Source organism: Amphiura filiformis, chromosome 7 (assembly GCF_039555335.1).
Source record: "Amphiura filiformis chromosome 7, Afil_fr2py, whole genome shotgun sequence".
Classification (NCBI taxonomy): Eukaryota; Metazoa; Echinodermata; class Ophiuroidea; order Amphilepidida; family Amphiuridae; genus Amphiura; species Amphiura filiformis.
In genome coordinates this window covers 48,018,775-48,033,935 of record NC_092634.1, presented here as the reverse complement: position 1 = coordinate 48,033,935, position 15,161 = coordinate 48,018,775, and the positions used below count along the sequence as shown (strand labels likewise).

Here is a 15,161-nt window from a genome sequence, read left to right as displayed (position 1 = left end):
ATTGGTCTACCAAAACCCAGGTTTGGTAACAGGTGTGAGAATAATACTAACCTTAAATTCTCCTGGCTTTGCATTCATTAGTCTGGTTTTCATCACATCAAAGGGTTGAGTTAATACAGTTGCACAAAATCCCTACAGGAGGAATGACAACATAAATTTAAAACAAAATAAAGAGCATTTCTGGAAAGCTAAATATTCTTGGAATTTCATTTGACATTACCTATACACTGGACATTATCGAACACTTTAAAGGAAATAGTTCCCCTTCTATCCCAGTCCAATGTTGGAGTGCAAAATATGCATATCACCATATGCAGGCCTTGAATTAGGAGGGCGCGGGGAGCAAATTTGCCCTCGTAAAGCCACCAATTGCTCCTGGTCCTTGTAAAACTCACATGAACCAGGAGCAATTTTCTAAAACAATTTGCTCCGGCCTGGTTCAAGTTTTGCAATTGATGCAGTATAATGCTGGTATGCTGTATTGTATATGCAGAAAAGGATTTACTATTTCAGAATTGCTCCAGTTTATCCAGAAATTGCTCCTGGTTCTTGTAAAATCCCAGTAAACCAAGAGCAATGTTTAATTACAAATTGCTCCTGGTTCCAGTCTGCTTATTTCAAGGTTGACCATATGTTCTCCCAACATTTATTGATGGGGAAAGGGGGAGAGTATGTGGAAGAGGAACACTGAGGCAACACTGTCATAATTCAGCCAAAACAAATCAAATCATCCATACATTTTCTAACCTACATGTATTTTGATTCAATCAAGTAGGTCCTTTCATTGTAGTTGGTCAATCAATACAGAATTACAACACCTGAAATTTGCTCTCCGAAGTGAAAATGTGTGAACAAATAAACAAAAACTTATTGCCTTCTTTTAGTGACAGGCATTTCTTGATTCACAATTCAAAAATAAATTATCTTGAAAGGAGTATTTCATGATCCTAGCATCCTCATTTTATGACATTTTTCAGTAGCTTATTCCCAAAATTTCAGTTGATTCTGATTTTGCATTAGCGAGTTATGCATGATTATGTGTATTACACTGCTCCATACGACAATGTGTTGTAATTTTCATTTTGGTATACTAGAACGTAATTCAAATTTGACAATATTTTTACTGAACAAATTAATCTGCAAGAAATTTTTTGTACATAACCATTATGTAGCCAGAGGTTGCCAGTCGTCTAAAAATCTCAACTTTTTTTGAGAAAAGTGGGGGAATGATGCTGTGGTTCACGAAATGCTCAATAAGCAAACAACACAGCAGATGCTTCAAATATTAGTGATTTGTTCAGAGGGTATCGTAAAAATCATCAAAATTCAAGTTTTGGCACCTTTGTTACTGTCATAGATGTGCTGACACAGCTCTACTTAAGAGAAATTAGTTACATGTATTTGAATGGGGCCCAATAATGCTGTTTTCTTTTTTTGTAGCCAAATTTTTCATTTCAAAAATACCTAATGACAATTTGAATGACTTATCCTTCACTTTCAGACAATTTATAAACAATTAAATTTTTAACACTTATGCTGGGATCACTGAATGGGCCTTTAAAAGGAGACACACTACTGCATATTTACTTAGCAGTAGATATGGTTCAATAAACAAATTTACACCACATTGACTTACCGCCATTAAGCTGGATGAGAAGTGGGTTACTAAGTTATCTTTGAAAATTCCTGTTTGTAGTAACATCTGCTTAAACTGATCATATAAACCAATCTGAAAACAAATAATAGATTCACTCAATTATTGCAACAGAAGAAGATAGTATACAGGGAACTCTGCTGAGTTAGAATTTGTTTAACCATGATATGGGGTGAAACATTATTTTACTTAGAGAATACCCTATGCATGCTGCAGGTCAGGGTTTGGGGTTATTGTTAAGGTTTTGGGGTAGTGTTAGGCAGGCCCTTTTGCAGGGGGTGTGGGGGTGCATCCCCAAATTTTCAAAGTATAAAAAAGTACCAAATAATCCCAATTTGTGAGCGTAGGGAGCAAAATTAGGTTAATTATGATTTTTAGGTCAAAAAAGATCCAAATTTTACAAAATTGCACCCCCATAAAAACAGTTAGTGATATTTGTGTTACTGTTAAGGCTTACGGTTAGTATTAGTGAGCAGGTATAGTAGAGTTGTTCAAGAAGAAGGTAGTACAGGCAATTTAGGTGGTGATGGTTCAGACTTGACCACAATCTGTTCCTATTTGTACTTTATAGAAGAGACTAGAAATCATAACGCTCTATAATTCAGTAAAATTTATATTTTAACATTTCCAAAACAACTGTAATACAGACGCAAATCCCTGCAATGACAATAATTTGAGCAATCTGATACATACAATGAAGGAAGGATGTTATCCTCATCCATGGCTTCCACATACAGATGTGTACGGTCAACTTTGGGAATAACTATTAACGCTTACAAAACAAACTATTTGCAAATTGCATTGTTTTATGAAACATGCTTGAGTTAAAATCAAATTAAACACAAAGAAAGTCCTCACTTACATAACCTGTAAGACCTGAGTCTGGTATTTATTCCTAGCTATTATGTGAAATGAGACACAGGTAGCAGTCGACAAGTGCATCGTTTTGATATGATGTACACATTTAATTATGCAATATAAATACCCACCTGTCCTATTGTCATTAACACAGCTCTTGATGTTGCCATTGAAGCACCATTAAATAGTGAAACTCTACCCTCTGTGAAGAAACAAATAACAATAAAAACACAAAATGTAATTCAGATAACAGAATATTGCCTACATGTATATAAAAACTTTTCCTTTAACTAGGCTTACCCATGATAATGTTCTTATCATTTTTCACAACAAATTTTTCACTACTGCTAGTGCAATGATCTGGCAGTCATGTTTGGGCAATATAAATCGCTGCCAGAGTCTTAGAAAAATACAAAATTTGCCACTGGTCTAGTATTTCACACTTGGTAATTGCATTTGATGCTATTGTTGATGCAATGCAATAAAAAGCAAAGGGTACATTAAGGGTTTAAAGAAGGAAATTGGTCGAGTAAAAGATTTTAAGACTGCCCCCTTTGTCATAATTATCATTTGTCATGATAATTTTTGCTAACAATAAACAATAAAGAAATACTTATAACTACTTTTAACCAGAGAGGGGTGATCCCTTTTAACCAGGGAGGGGTGATCTACTTTTCATATGTACATTGAAATATCGATCTGATATGTCACTTTTTGTATGAAATTTAGCTCCTGATCAGGACCTCCAGGTGTTTCTCAACAAGTCGCAGCTATTATGAATTTAGTTTCAAAATATGTCAACTACACAAAATGAGGATGACGATACTATACTAGGTAATGAGATGCATATTTTGATGTTGGCAGTATCAAATTGACATAGACCAGGATGTTTTGCAGTGCAACTGCATGAAACCATTGACATCCCTTCCAAACTCAAAGTGAAACTTGCAAGTTTTAATTTCTTTGACACTTAATTTTCATCACTTGTTTATACATTGAGGCATCACAAACACAAAGCGTATAGTGCGATGGTCACATGCGCATATCGTAGCGCAAAACGCAAATAGATTTGCATGTGGATCACTCCAAATGCTGAGTGAGTGAGTGTGAATGCTCTTTGACCCAATTTTAACTGATGACGTCACTGGAAAAAGGTCTACATTGTATAGGATAGCTTGTGACTGGTTTTGATGTGATTTTAAAACAGAATGAAAAGAATATCTTTAACTTACCAAATTTATATGTTTTCCATAACCCATCAAATACATGTTTGTAGCTGTACACATACAAAAAGAAAATACAAAGCTAGGTTACCATCTTGGGGGAAAGGCTGTAAGTCTAAATTAAATACAAAACAAGATCAGTTTTCCTCATCATAACACAAAATAATATTAAACATTTAACAAATCACCCATGCTAGTTATACAAATATTATAATGTATGTAAATATACTACAAGATTTGAAACGCATGTAACTGTGTAGTTGTGAGGCCTCATCATGAACACTGAACAGGCACATGCCCCTCTCTTCACAGGCTGAACAGACACCCTATCAGCCCTCGAATTAAGGATCTGAAGGGGCACGGCAACTTTTTTAGGGCAAGTCGATAATTGCCTTGGATTTTCACTGAAAAGGCAAGGCAGCACGGCAATTTGTAATATTTCAAGAGGGCATCATGGCAACTGTTGAAAATTTGAGAAGGGCACCAAGGCAATTTCTCAAAAGTGAAGAAAACACACACAAACAGTCTGATAGATGATTTTATAATGATGGCTGGGGCACCAACGGCAACTTCATTATAGAGGGCACGGCAAGTGACTGCATTGGGTAAAGGACATATTTTGAGGGCATTACGGCAGTGTGGATGGGCACCCACGGCAAAAAGCCATGGGTGCCGTGGGTTAATTTGAGGGCTGTACCCTATGGATCTTTACATCTTATATACATGTACAGATGCTAGTGGATAACAGTGACCAGTGACCTAACTCCCTATATTGACATTCAGCATTTGTGTCAGTAGACCTCATTAATTTAGCCAATCTGACACCCAATGACAATGTTTTTAAAAGTAAAATAGTTGATCCTCCAAAAAGCACCTTTTTTAAAAAAGCGGACACCCAATTGTATCATTTCTGGCACCCACAGACCAATTTTCTTTGTTCAATTTGTGTAATAGTGTTTCAAGGAATGCTTATGCCTAGGAAAGCTGTATTTTATGGTTCAGATGCTTTTGCATGGGTATGTCATTCCAATACGAAGTTTCCGCATTCCTAAAAATAAAAGCACCTGATTTTGTCAATTTTATCGACTAAATCTGAAATAACTTTTTTATTGGCTCTTTTGAGGCAAAAAATTAACAGAAAAGCAAACTGTGGATCAAATATCTGAATTTGTAGCCAAGTTGGTAGCTTCAGCTCCAGAATCATTAAAAAAAATTAAAACTTCCATAAAAAAAAAATTGGTACTAGTGGACATTCCTTTCTTAACCAAATTAAAATATTACAGCAGAAATATATTTAATTGGGAATTTCTTTTTTATTTTAAATATGAACCACCACCAAACTGTCAAAAAGATTTGTAGGGTGAGCATGAGTAGGGTGAACACTGCACACATGTACAAACCTTTTTATCAGGTAAAATCTGACAAGATAAATACAAATTATCTCAAGCAGACTGACTTAAGCTATCATCAACAACATTCAAGCCATGTCCTGATGACTGAGCTCACATTAATTTGCCTCTCGTATTTCACTTGATTTATTTAAACCCATTGTTTTTTTAAATCTTTAAAATCTTAATGCCAAGATAAGATAAGATACGATAAGGTTGATAATAAGGATACGTAAAGGAAACCTTTACCTGTACTTATCATAATGTGATAATGGATAGATAACAATTATATAACAATCAAGTGTCAAATCTCAATTCATGGAAGGATAAGGATGGTCCATATTCATGCAGTTTCAACATTGATATGCCCAGGTATATAACTGTGTATTACTTAAGGGGGCCATGCACATTCAAATTTATTGTGCAATATCAAAGACCTTATACAAAATCTACCATTGTGTACTGTACACACGATCATTAATAGTGCACAATTGTAGATGTAGGATATTTGATATTACCTAATAAAATTGAAATTTGAAATGACGCAAATTGATCCATATATGATAAGATGATGATGCCTCTGGAATACTTAGCCCTGCAATGGGTAAATACTAGTGCCGTCGTCGACATAATGTCGACATCGGCACGTATCCCGACATGTCGACATCAAAAAAGAATTCTCTGCTTTCCAACCTTGAATAACAAGTCATTTTGGGCCTATAACTTGCTTCTCTGGCCAAAAATATTTTTTTTTTTTAAAGAATTTTTTTTATGTCGACACACTGTCGACGTCGGTATACGAATTATATCGACATGTCGACATTAAAAAACGGTGCCGACGACGGCACTAGTAAATGCATTCGATTATACAAGCACATCGGTGGCACTAGGGGGCATCGGGAGAGGGGAATTTCCACCCATCTTGGGCCACCCCTTACACCTGTTGATTTTGGGGGTTCCCTTCAGAAGGGTGGTAATAAATATGGCAGTGACCAGTGTCAATTTTTGATGACATTGTATCTTGTGTTGAAATTTTTTAGGACCCCCCACCCCCATTGTGGGATGAAAATTCTATGACCCCCACCCCACACGTACAGACCACAACAAATTATTCCCAAGTGGTCAAGAAATACATTGTATTACATTTGCTGCCCTACATGTAGTTCATATAAAAAATTGACAAATTTCAGGTCTTTTTTGAACTGTGGCTCTTCCTCCCCACCCCACCCCCACCCCTTACAAATGAATCCACCTGCAGGCATCCATGGAGTATGATTGAACTCCCTCATATACTCACTTTCTTCTCTTGTCTAGTGGTAGCTTAACATCATTCTGCATTCTAACATTGATCATATCACATGGTGTGCCTACAAATCCTCCACATGCACCTAACAAGAAAATAGGCAATACTCATGAAATCAAATTCTGTCATTATGTGGTTTGAATTATTAGGTAGTTTTAACAAGTGTATTTTCTCGTTTCCTGTATTTACAATCATTGTTGTACCAGAGGCCCAAAATAGGGACCCATATCTGTGGCATATCACTGTATGGTCAGTTGTACGAAGTATGAATGATACCCCCCTGGGGATCGAGTGGGAATAATCATGATGGCTGGGTGATGGCAGCATACATTTACCAAAGATTATTTTTTGCGTACATGTAGCCAATCGCTGATTTTATTAATAAACCCTCAATTCCATTGTATAACTGCACTCAGAGATCTAGACCAAAGTACAATCAATCATAGCAATTGTGAATCAAAATTATGAAATTATGCCTGTTCCAATAATAAAGCAGTGTGCACAAATTGTCAGCTTTACACATATACATTGTACACATAATTATATTTGCAGCAGTCAGTAGCAGTTTCACCTGCTGCTACAGTGGCAAACACAAAGGTGTAGCCAAGGCTATTTCAGGGGGGCAAGGCATCTTTAAGGGTGCAAAATTTGACGAAAATGGCCCAAAGTGGCCTCATCTTACCTGCAAACCCTGCTAGTAACGCTTTCTGATAGAACGGCATTGGGCGATTTGCATCTTGGGGTAACACGCTATTTTTCACCGTTTCGTAGATTGCAAACCTTACCAGAGAGTATGTCATCTAAAAGAAATGAATTGAAACAATAAGTTTTAATATTAAGTTGAAATGTGGAATAGGTTTTAATTTTTTGGCAATTTCGCTGGGATCACTGCCTTTGACTCAACAAAATAACTATCATCCAAATAACTATCATCCAAGAATGCGTTTATTCATACTGGCCTGTGTGGGTTTTATCTACTTTCAAACTCCAGTACTATTGAAATCTACAAGCTTGATCGTTACAAAGGTCTGCATGTATATCACTTAGCGCATGTTAACGGCACAACACATTACTGCAAGCACACACTTTGTGAAGTTTGTGAGGCACAAGGCAAAATACAGGTGTATCAAAATGATTGGTCCCCCATCAGCTTCCAGTGCTTATTGACAAGACTACCACAACAAAATGCAACATGAGCTACCCGATTTATAGATGAATGTTATGAAAGGTCATAAAACTATAAATCATGGGCATTTCAAGAGGATCCAAAATTGCATATATTGAAGAACAGGCTTGTCAATTAACACCAAAACTGATGGGTACCAAACATTTTGATACAGCCTGTATTATGGACGTACACTATTTTGCACTCCATGAGAGACAAGCAAAAAAGTTGACAGGTCTAGACCCTTCATAATTACCTGTCTTCCTATTGATGCACTCAGCCCATTGTACATAGCCATGACACCTTCATTTTTAACTATCTTAATCACCATCTGATAGCCTCGCATTTTCACTTCTTGTTGAGTCTGAAGGTGCACCTGTTACATAATAACACAAGGGAAACAAATCGTCAACAATGTAAGGATGTTGTATCCAAGACTTATGCTTCAGTCTCGGTTTTTGAGTCCTTGAGTATAGCTTCAAGAGCTTCAAGGAAAATTATGTTTGTTCCCATTCAAAAAGAATTTACCTGGAGAGTTCTTGAAACTATACACTTAAGGACTCACAAACCGAAAATGATCCACAACCAAGGACTAGAAATGGGATAACCGGGAGTGGGGGGAGGCTCTACATTGTAACATCCTATGACATTATACTATAAATCACATGACATCATTAAAAAAAAGGACTACCGTTATCCTGATTGTAGACAAGATATCATTACAACATCACCATCTGCTGAAGTCGAGAAAACAACATGCACCCCCACACAAATAAACAAGCACACAGGTGCATTCACTCACAAGACAATTCTTACCTTAGTAAGATCTATTGGATGCGTAATACATGCTGCACCTGCAGAAGCCAAGCCTCCAAAATACCACTTGGACACCAGTTTTGTAGCAGGTTTCTCTACTGTTGTTTGAGTTGCCATTATAGTATGCTAGCAGTCCTAGATCTCACAAAGTCACAAGTAATTAGCTCTATACTGTATACGGTGTGATGTCAATGAAAGTACTGTTTTATAGATTTATGCTGCTGACTGTTCTGCTATATGTCATCTCATGATATGCATCGTTGCCATAGGAATGCCTTATTACTTTATATCCAAGGCCACTTGCACTTCAGCCAGTTGACTAGTTTGTGTGGTTTACCTGGGATGTTCACTCAAGCTTGCTCTCTTCTGCACACAGTGCACGTACCACACACAACCTTTCTGTAAAGGTCAATTCAAAAAGAAAAAAACAAAAACAAAAACAATTGGAAAAAATCACAAACTAAATTCACTTTTTAGAGCTTATTGTTTAATGCTTGTGCTCATCATGTACTGTTATTGACAAATCCCCCCCCCCCCCCGTAAGAAGGGATCTTACTATAAAATATATTAAACCATTTACATCTAAAATTACCAAAGTTAAAAATGTTAAGTGTCTTTCTGATAAAATTCTGAGATACCGTATCAAAAGCTTTTTCAAAATCAATTAATGATATCATTAAAATATTGGCGATATCAGTATGTATGTAGTTTTAAAGTAAATCATAAATTACACGCATATTTTCATTACATTTGTATGTATACCCATTAGAAATGATTTTCAGCAAAATCTGATGGGGTGACCAGTCAACCCATTTGTTGATTTGGCGTGATGGAATGACGATTTACCTTTCTAAACTACACATTTACTTATGATAGTAATAATGCATTAGTATAATGCATTAGTATATTTTCTGCAACTTAGACGATAAAATATGATAAAAGTCACATTCTCAGCAAACAATCATGGTAAACGAGGGTCCTTCGTGATCAGAAAAGTATTTACATAACATCAAAAAGAGTTTTAATGTAAATCAAAAGGCGAAACCAGTTAAAATATCACGGAAATTGTGGAGCGAAGTATAACTATAAAGCATGGTGCAGCCACTGGAGGGCGAATTATAGTATTATGCATACACTACCATACAGGCCTGGAAAAAAGAATTTTTTATTTTGTTTTTCTGGTAGGTTATGCCTCTACTGATCACAAAACTTCCCTGAAGTGCTTCTTATATAAATCTATTAAGGCTATGGAACTTCTCAAACTTCATTAAAAAGTTATTCTGAAATTTTAGAAAATAAAAAGAAAATTTAAGTTCTGTTAATGTTGAAATTTGGATGAAAGTTATTTCGATGAGTCAACTATATCTTTTGAGCAAAATTTGCGTATTTTGGACGGTCCAAAATTTTGCTGAAGTGTAATTTTAGCAACATTTTTGATGCAATAGCCTGTCGTGATCGGCTGTGTTTACTTAATTCTGAACTTCCATTGCTTTACACGGTGTCATGCTTCAGCAAATCCGATTCGATTTTGAATGCAATGGTCTCTAGCCTATATATCCTGTCTGGACACATCACACTTCATGTGTGATGTGTCCTGCTATTCGCCAAACTCCGATAAGCAGTCGAAGTACTTCGAGGATGGCCCGTCACTTCCTGAGAACACCTTTGTAATTAACTTACAAAACCACAAACTCACTAACTTCTACTTGCACTATTCATAACATAAAACATATTAATTATTACCGATCCTGCAGAATAACTTACATACATATATATTGTCAATTTTATGGAATCCGTTGCGTTGCTGAGAATCGACAATTCCACAGAGAAGCGTCAGACATGCTTCATAAATCACAGCTGTTACGCCGAATTTATACCACTCGCTCGTTTTTTACAGAAAAGCGATACAGCATGGCACCGCCGTGCACCAGGACGTGCCGTGTGCAAAATTTCTAACGGGCGCCATAACCCGTTTTGTGATTGGTTCATTGGTTGTATATATTAACAATTTATCGCGATCGTGAAGCCAATCAATGAACGCGACGGCCTTCATGGGCAATGTAGATCCGACCACGAAAAGCGAAGTACGTCTAACCTGATTGGTTAAAAAAAACTACTTGGACCAGTCAGCGTGCTCAGTTCTTAACAGCCAAGTGCAGGTGATTTCCATGGCGTTTCAGCGATGGAGTATAAATTCAGCTTGACAACTCATCTGGCAGGTGCAAGGACAATATACGGAGAAAATCACTGACACTACAACAATGAATCTATTAAAATGGCTTGTTTATGACATGCATCGGGTGGATTTTACGATTGAGGTAAGATTTTCGGCCTGTCCCGGCGTGAATATTCTCATTTTTCTTCATCAAAATGCTAGCGATGACCAGTTTTTGCTGACAATTTGATATTATAAACAAAGGCGATCCTGACTTTTAGACCACCAGCTATATAGGGCCAGGATTGAGTTTTAAAAGCGTGCGAGTGCGATTCGCACGCGCGCACGCCTGAAAATACGCCGAGGGTGCGATTTTTCGCACACCTAAAAAAAAAAAAAAAAGTTTTTTTTTATTTAGAATGTCCCTGGAAATTAAGAATGTCCCTGGAAATATTTTTAATTTTTTTTTTTAAATTTAAAAAAAAATTACAAAAAGATTTAAAACAATTATAAATTCATGTTCAAAATAGGCAAATTTATAATTGATGTTCACATTACAACCTATTTATGAAGTAAAGAAGCATACAAAACAAATGCATTTTAAAATCATTCATAGATTATTATGTGAACATAAGTTACAAATTTGCCTATTTTAAACAAGAATTTATAATTTTTTAAATCTTTTGTAATTTTTTTTTTAATTTCAAAAAAATTCCAGGGACATTCTAAAGTTCCAGGGACATTCTAGGGACATTCTAAAAAAAATATTTAAAAAAAAACCAAAACAATAAGTCCAAAGTCCAGGGACATCTATGCAGTATAATACACCATTCATTACCCCAGAGCTTAACCATGGCCAGTTAAAAAAGTACATGTATGTTGAATTGCTAAGTTTTAGCTGAAAATGAAATCATAGTCATACACCAGTTTTAAAAAAAGCACACCTTGGTTTATTTAGGTGTGCGATTTGCAGCACACCTAAAAGCACACCTCGGGTTATCCAGGCGTGCGATTTACAGCACACCTGTCACATTGCAAAACTCAATGCCTGTAGGGCTCAAATATCACTATTTCATCAAGGTTTAATATTCTAACAAGCTTAAACTAAAAGTTTCATCTGAGGAGTCAAGCTTTAAACTATTAAGCAAAAATATCAAACAAGCTAAAAACAATTTTTTACCTGTTTTTGTAACATAAGCTAAAACCTTTTTTTCAAAAGAAGCTTAAAACATCAATTTTTTTATTGTTAAAATCATCTAAAAAATCTTTAAAAATACAGTGACCTACCTAATATTACTAATCTATGTTTCCGATGATATCCAAGAAGCTAAAATAATTGTGAAAGAGGGCAGGGCTTTGAGTAATGAGGGAAATTACGGGGTAAAATACATGTACATCACGTTTTTTGAGAAATTCCGCCATCTTGAATAAATGCAGAATTGCGTCGCGCAGTAAAACGATGTCAAACATGCAAACGCGCTTTAAAATTCACGATACGCTAGCGTAAATTACCATCAAAACGGCGTACATCAAGCGCTTGTGCTACTGCGAAAACTTCGAGCTCGACTCACGGTTTTGTTACCAGCTCTTTTTTTACGTCAAAATAGCTATAAAACGTGAATTTTGGAACAAAATAAAGCTTGTTCGATGGAATAAAAGGTATGGTTGTACAGTTGAAAACATGTTTAACCTTGTTGCAAAAGTTTAATATGATAAATTTGCAATTTGTACCTTACATAGCTCGGGTGTAGACTGCCTAACTGGCCTGTATCTCGTTTCGGCCAAAGTACGTCTGTAATACATACCTGTTTTTAATGACTTTGCAACAATGTTTCTATTGTCAGCAATAACAGCTTGCATTCACACTTTTGAGTTTATATGGTGAATTTTCGTACACATCATAAATAAGTGAAATCAGAATATCCTGAAAGGAATTTAGGTAACGAATTCAACGACACTGACCTCAAGCAACAGCTAATGTTTTCATGTAAACATGGCGTCATTAGACATTTTTTTTTTATTTTTCTTATCCTACAGTAGGATTCCTACTATCGGATCGTTGAAACAACGAAACCTCAATCCCCGGCCTCATTCACGAATTCACTCACCTTCCTACACCACCAGTTGAAATAAAACTCGAAACATCCCGTGTTATTCCTCAAAACTACATGCACCTTCATTAATAAAAAATTGAAATCCTAGTAGAAATCCGTTATCGAAAATTGTTTGATATAAAACGTCACCAAAAGTAATTTATCTGAAGAGTAGATACCGCGTGTCAAAATGGCGGCCGCAGTCGCATCCCCCAGCTTTGTATCGTGTACCCAGGTCACGGTATGTCTACGTGATTTAACAGTCAAGGTCAGAGAACAAGCGCAACCTGTCTGCTGTCATGACGTAATATAATGGCTCCGCCCAATGAACGGCGCTGTCAATCATCCTTATTGCCTTTGTCGAACAGACTTTTACGCAGGTAAGAGCTCACGCTGTCCTCACTTTTAGGATCGACGAGCGTCAGGCCGACACAATCTGGTTGTGTAGGAGACTATCATCGTGATGCCCACGTTGGAACCATTGGATTACGGAAGAAATATTCATACCAGGACTGAAGCAAATGTGGCCATTTCTATGTTTGTACCGGCAAGTACCGGACATTTTTCAACACGGAGCTAGCGGAAAATACTGCAAATTCGTCCAAGGTAAGTAAGCAAGGGTTGGGGATCGCATTTTTAACTTTGACTAAACTGTTTCGGAGTTAAGGCACGCTAAAAGTAGACCATTTCGGGGCTGTATTTGGTGTACATGTGACGTTTTGAAAAGAGTAAAAACGACCACTTATTCGCTATTGCTGAAGTATACCCTTGAATCATGTACCAATACACAAGGTATTGGTACATGAGATCAGGTATAGCTCGGGTGGTCTAAAAGTCTGGATCGCCATAAACAAGTCATGATACTTTCATACGTATACGTCAGGGTAGAAACGATAGCTGTACAATAATCGTCCAAAATATACATTTTGATAGGCCTAAAATTATCTGCACAAAATCTTTGGTCCATACATTGCCAAAAGCTTGGGATGTTATACGTATATCTAGCCTAGAATGTGAAGCTATCGGTGAGCAAATTCTTGGCTAGCACATGAGCATGCTAGAGTTCTCGAGCAAATCGAGAGACGACAGTAAGCTTAAATGTAACATCATCAACATGTGTAATAACATCTACACAACGCTCCCTACTGGAACACCAACAGCACATACTTATATCAAATAATTTTCCCTACCTTGCACGGTATACAGCTTAGTTTTCAACTGAAAATTTTGGGATTTGGAACCATTCACATGTCTTCGCTTTGCACGTACATGGCGTATTTTTCAGTCACAAAAGTGGCTGCAGATGATGATCTTATATACAACACATTTTATACGTGAATACCTGGGAATTCTCCGATTAGAATATTTATGAGGTGACGTCATGAAAATGCAGATTACCTTCAGGGTGTATACCACTATTTTTTTTGCTCAAACTTCCTTTATGAAAGAAAATCGAAATTTCGAGAGAATAATAGAAGAGAATTGAAGAAGAAATACCATGCATGGCAGCGGTACCTAGCTACTAGGCAGGGAAAAGACTACCAAGAATATTGTACAGCGAGAAATGCAGCAACAAATGATTTTAGGCTTTCGACAGCGTACCGGTACCACATGCACACTAGCGCCTGGCCACCTACTCAAGAAAGTGAAGGCCCATATGGCCGGGCTCATGGCATCATATAAATGGAAATCTAAAAGCTTTCTGACAGGCAAGATTTTTTGGCACGACAAAAGGGGGGGGCAAAGGTTTTTTGGCACGGCCAAAGGGGGGGGGCAAGCAAAAAATTCACTCACGCTCCTGATTTTAACTCTTTAGGCCTACTATTGGGCCCCCAGGATATTTTGCTGACAGGGCCCTTTTCTTTAAACCTGCCTCTGATGAATCCTATTACTGTAGCTCCTATTGTTGTAGACCCTCCCCAGCAAACATTATAATATTGGCCCAGTAATGGCTTAAACCGGTCTACTTATGGCAATACCGGACACGGCTGACGGTATAACGCCAGTACAAATCCGATACTGGTCATTGGCCGCCGTTTTCTTACCAGGATAAGCTGTGCCGTACTTGGTCCATTATTGGGCCAATTGAAGACTACCCGAATATGGCATCGAGCCGGCACATACATACTGGTCCAGTTGCGGCAGACACTTGTAGGCCGGGCTTGTAGGCCCCCGAGTGCCGGCCCTGTACTGGCCCAATGTTGCATTAATGTGGGCGTGGTTTTGAAACCCTGACATTTTCTACTATCAAAATACAATATTTGATCAGTATCATCTTCATTTTGAAGGGCCACATGTTATTATTATTATAAAGAAGAGGCAGTGAGTTTGCGCTTGTTCCGAATATTTCATTTACTGCCTTGTAAAAAATCTACGTGAGCAAGGCATAATTTTTATCTGATGACACCATAGAATATATATTTCATTTATCAATGGCTCAGTTTTGTGAGCTTGGTTTGTTATCGACCTTTAATACTTTGCACATCAGTTAACACAAATTCAATTG

The 15,161-nt window shown here is 37.1% G+C and overlaps 1 protein-coding gene across 1 annotated transcript in view; it reads right to left on the bottom strand.

Moving 5' to 3' along the window:
• The window catches only part of LOC140157260 (mitochondrial dicarboxylate carrier-like), a 31,666-nt gene extending 17,705 nt beyond the window's left edge, over positions 1–13,961 (bottom strand). The window contains exons 1-9 of the mRNA XM_072180389.1: positions 13,846–13,961; positions 8,408–8,806; positions 7,848–7,967; positions 7,109–7,226; positions 6,421–6,511; positions 3,745–3,788; positions 2,644–2,714; positions 1,637–1,729; positions 52–132 (exon numbers count right to left, since the gene is read on the bottom strand). Coding sequence (XP_072036490.1) covers positions 52–132; positions 1,637–1,729; positions 2,644–2,714; positions 3,745–3,788; positions 6,421–6,511; positions 7,109–7,226; positions 7,848–7,967; positions 8,408–8,524 — 735 coding nt within the window. The 5' untranslated portion in view covers positions 8,525–8,806; positions 13,846–13,961. The remainder of the gene's footprint in view (positions 1–51; positions 133–1,636; positions 1,730–2,643; positions 2,715–3,744; positions 3,789–6,420; positions 6,512–7,108; positions 7,227–7,847; positions 7,968–8,407; positions 8,807–13,845) is intronic.
• Positions 13,962–15,161: the final 1,200 nt, after the last annotated feature.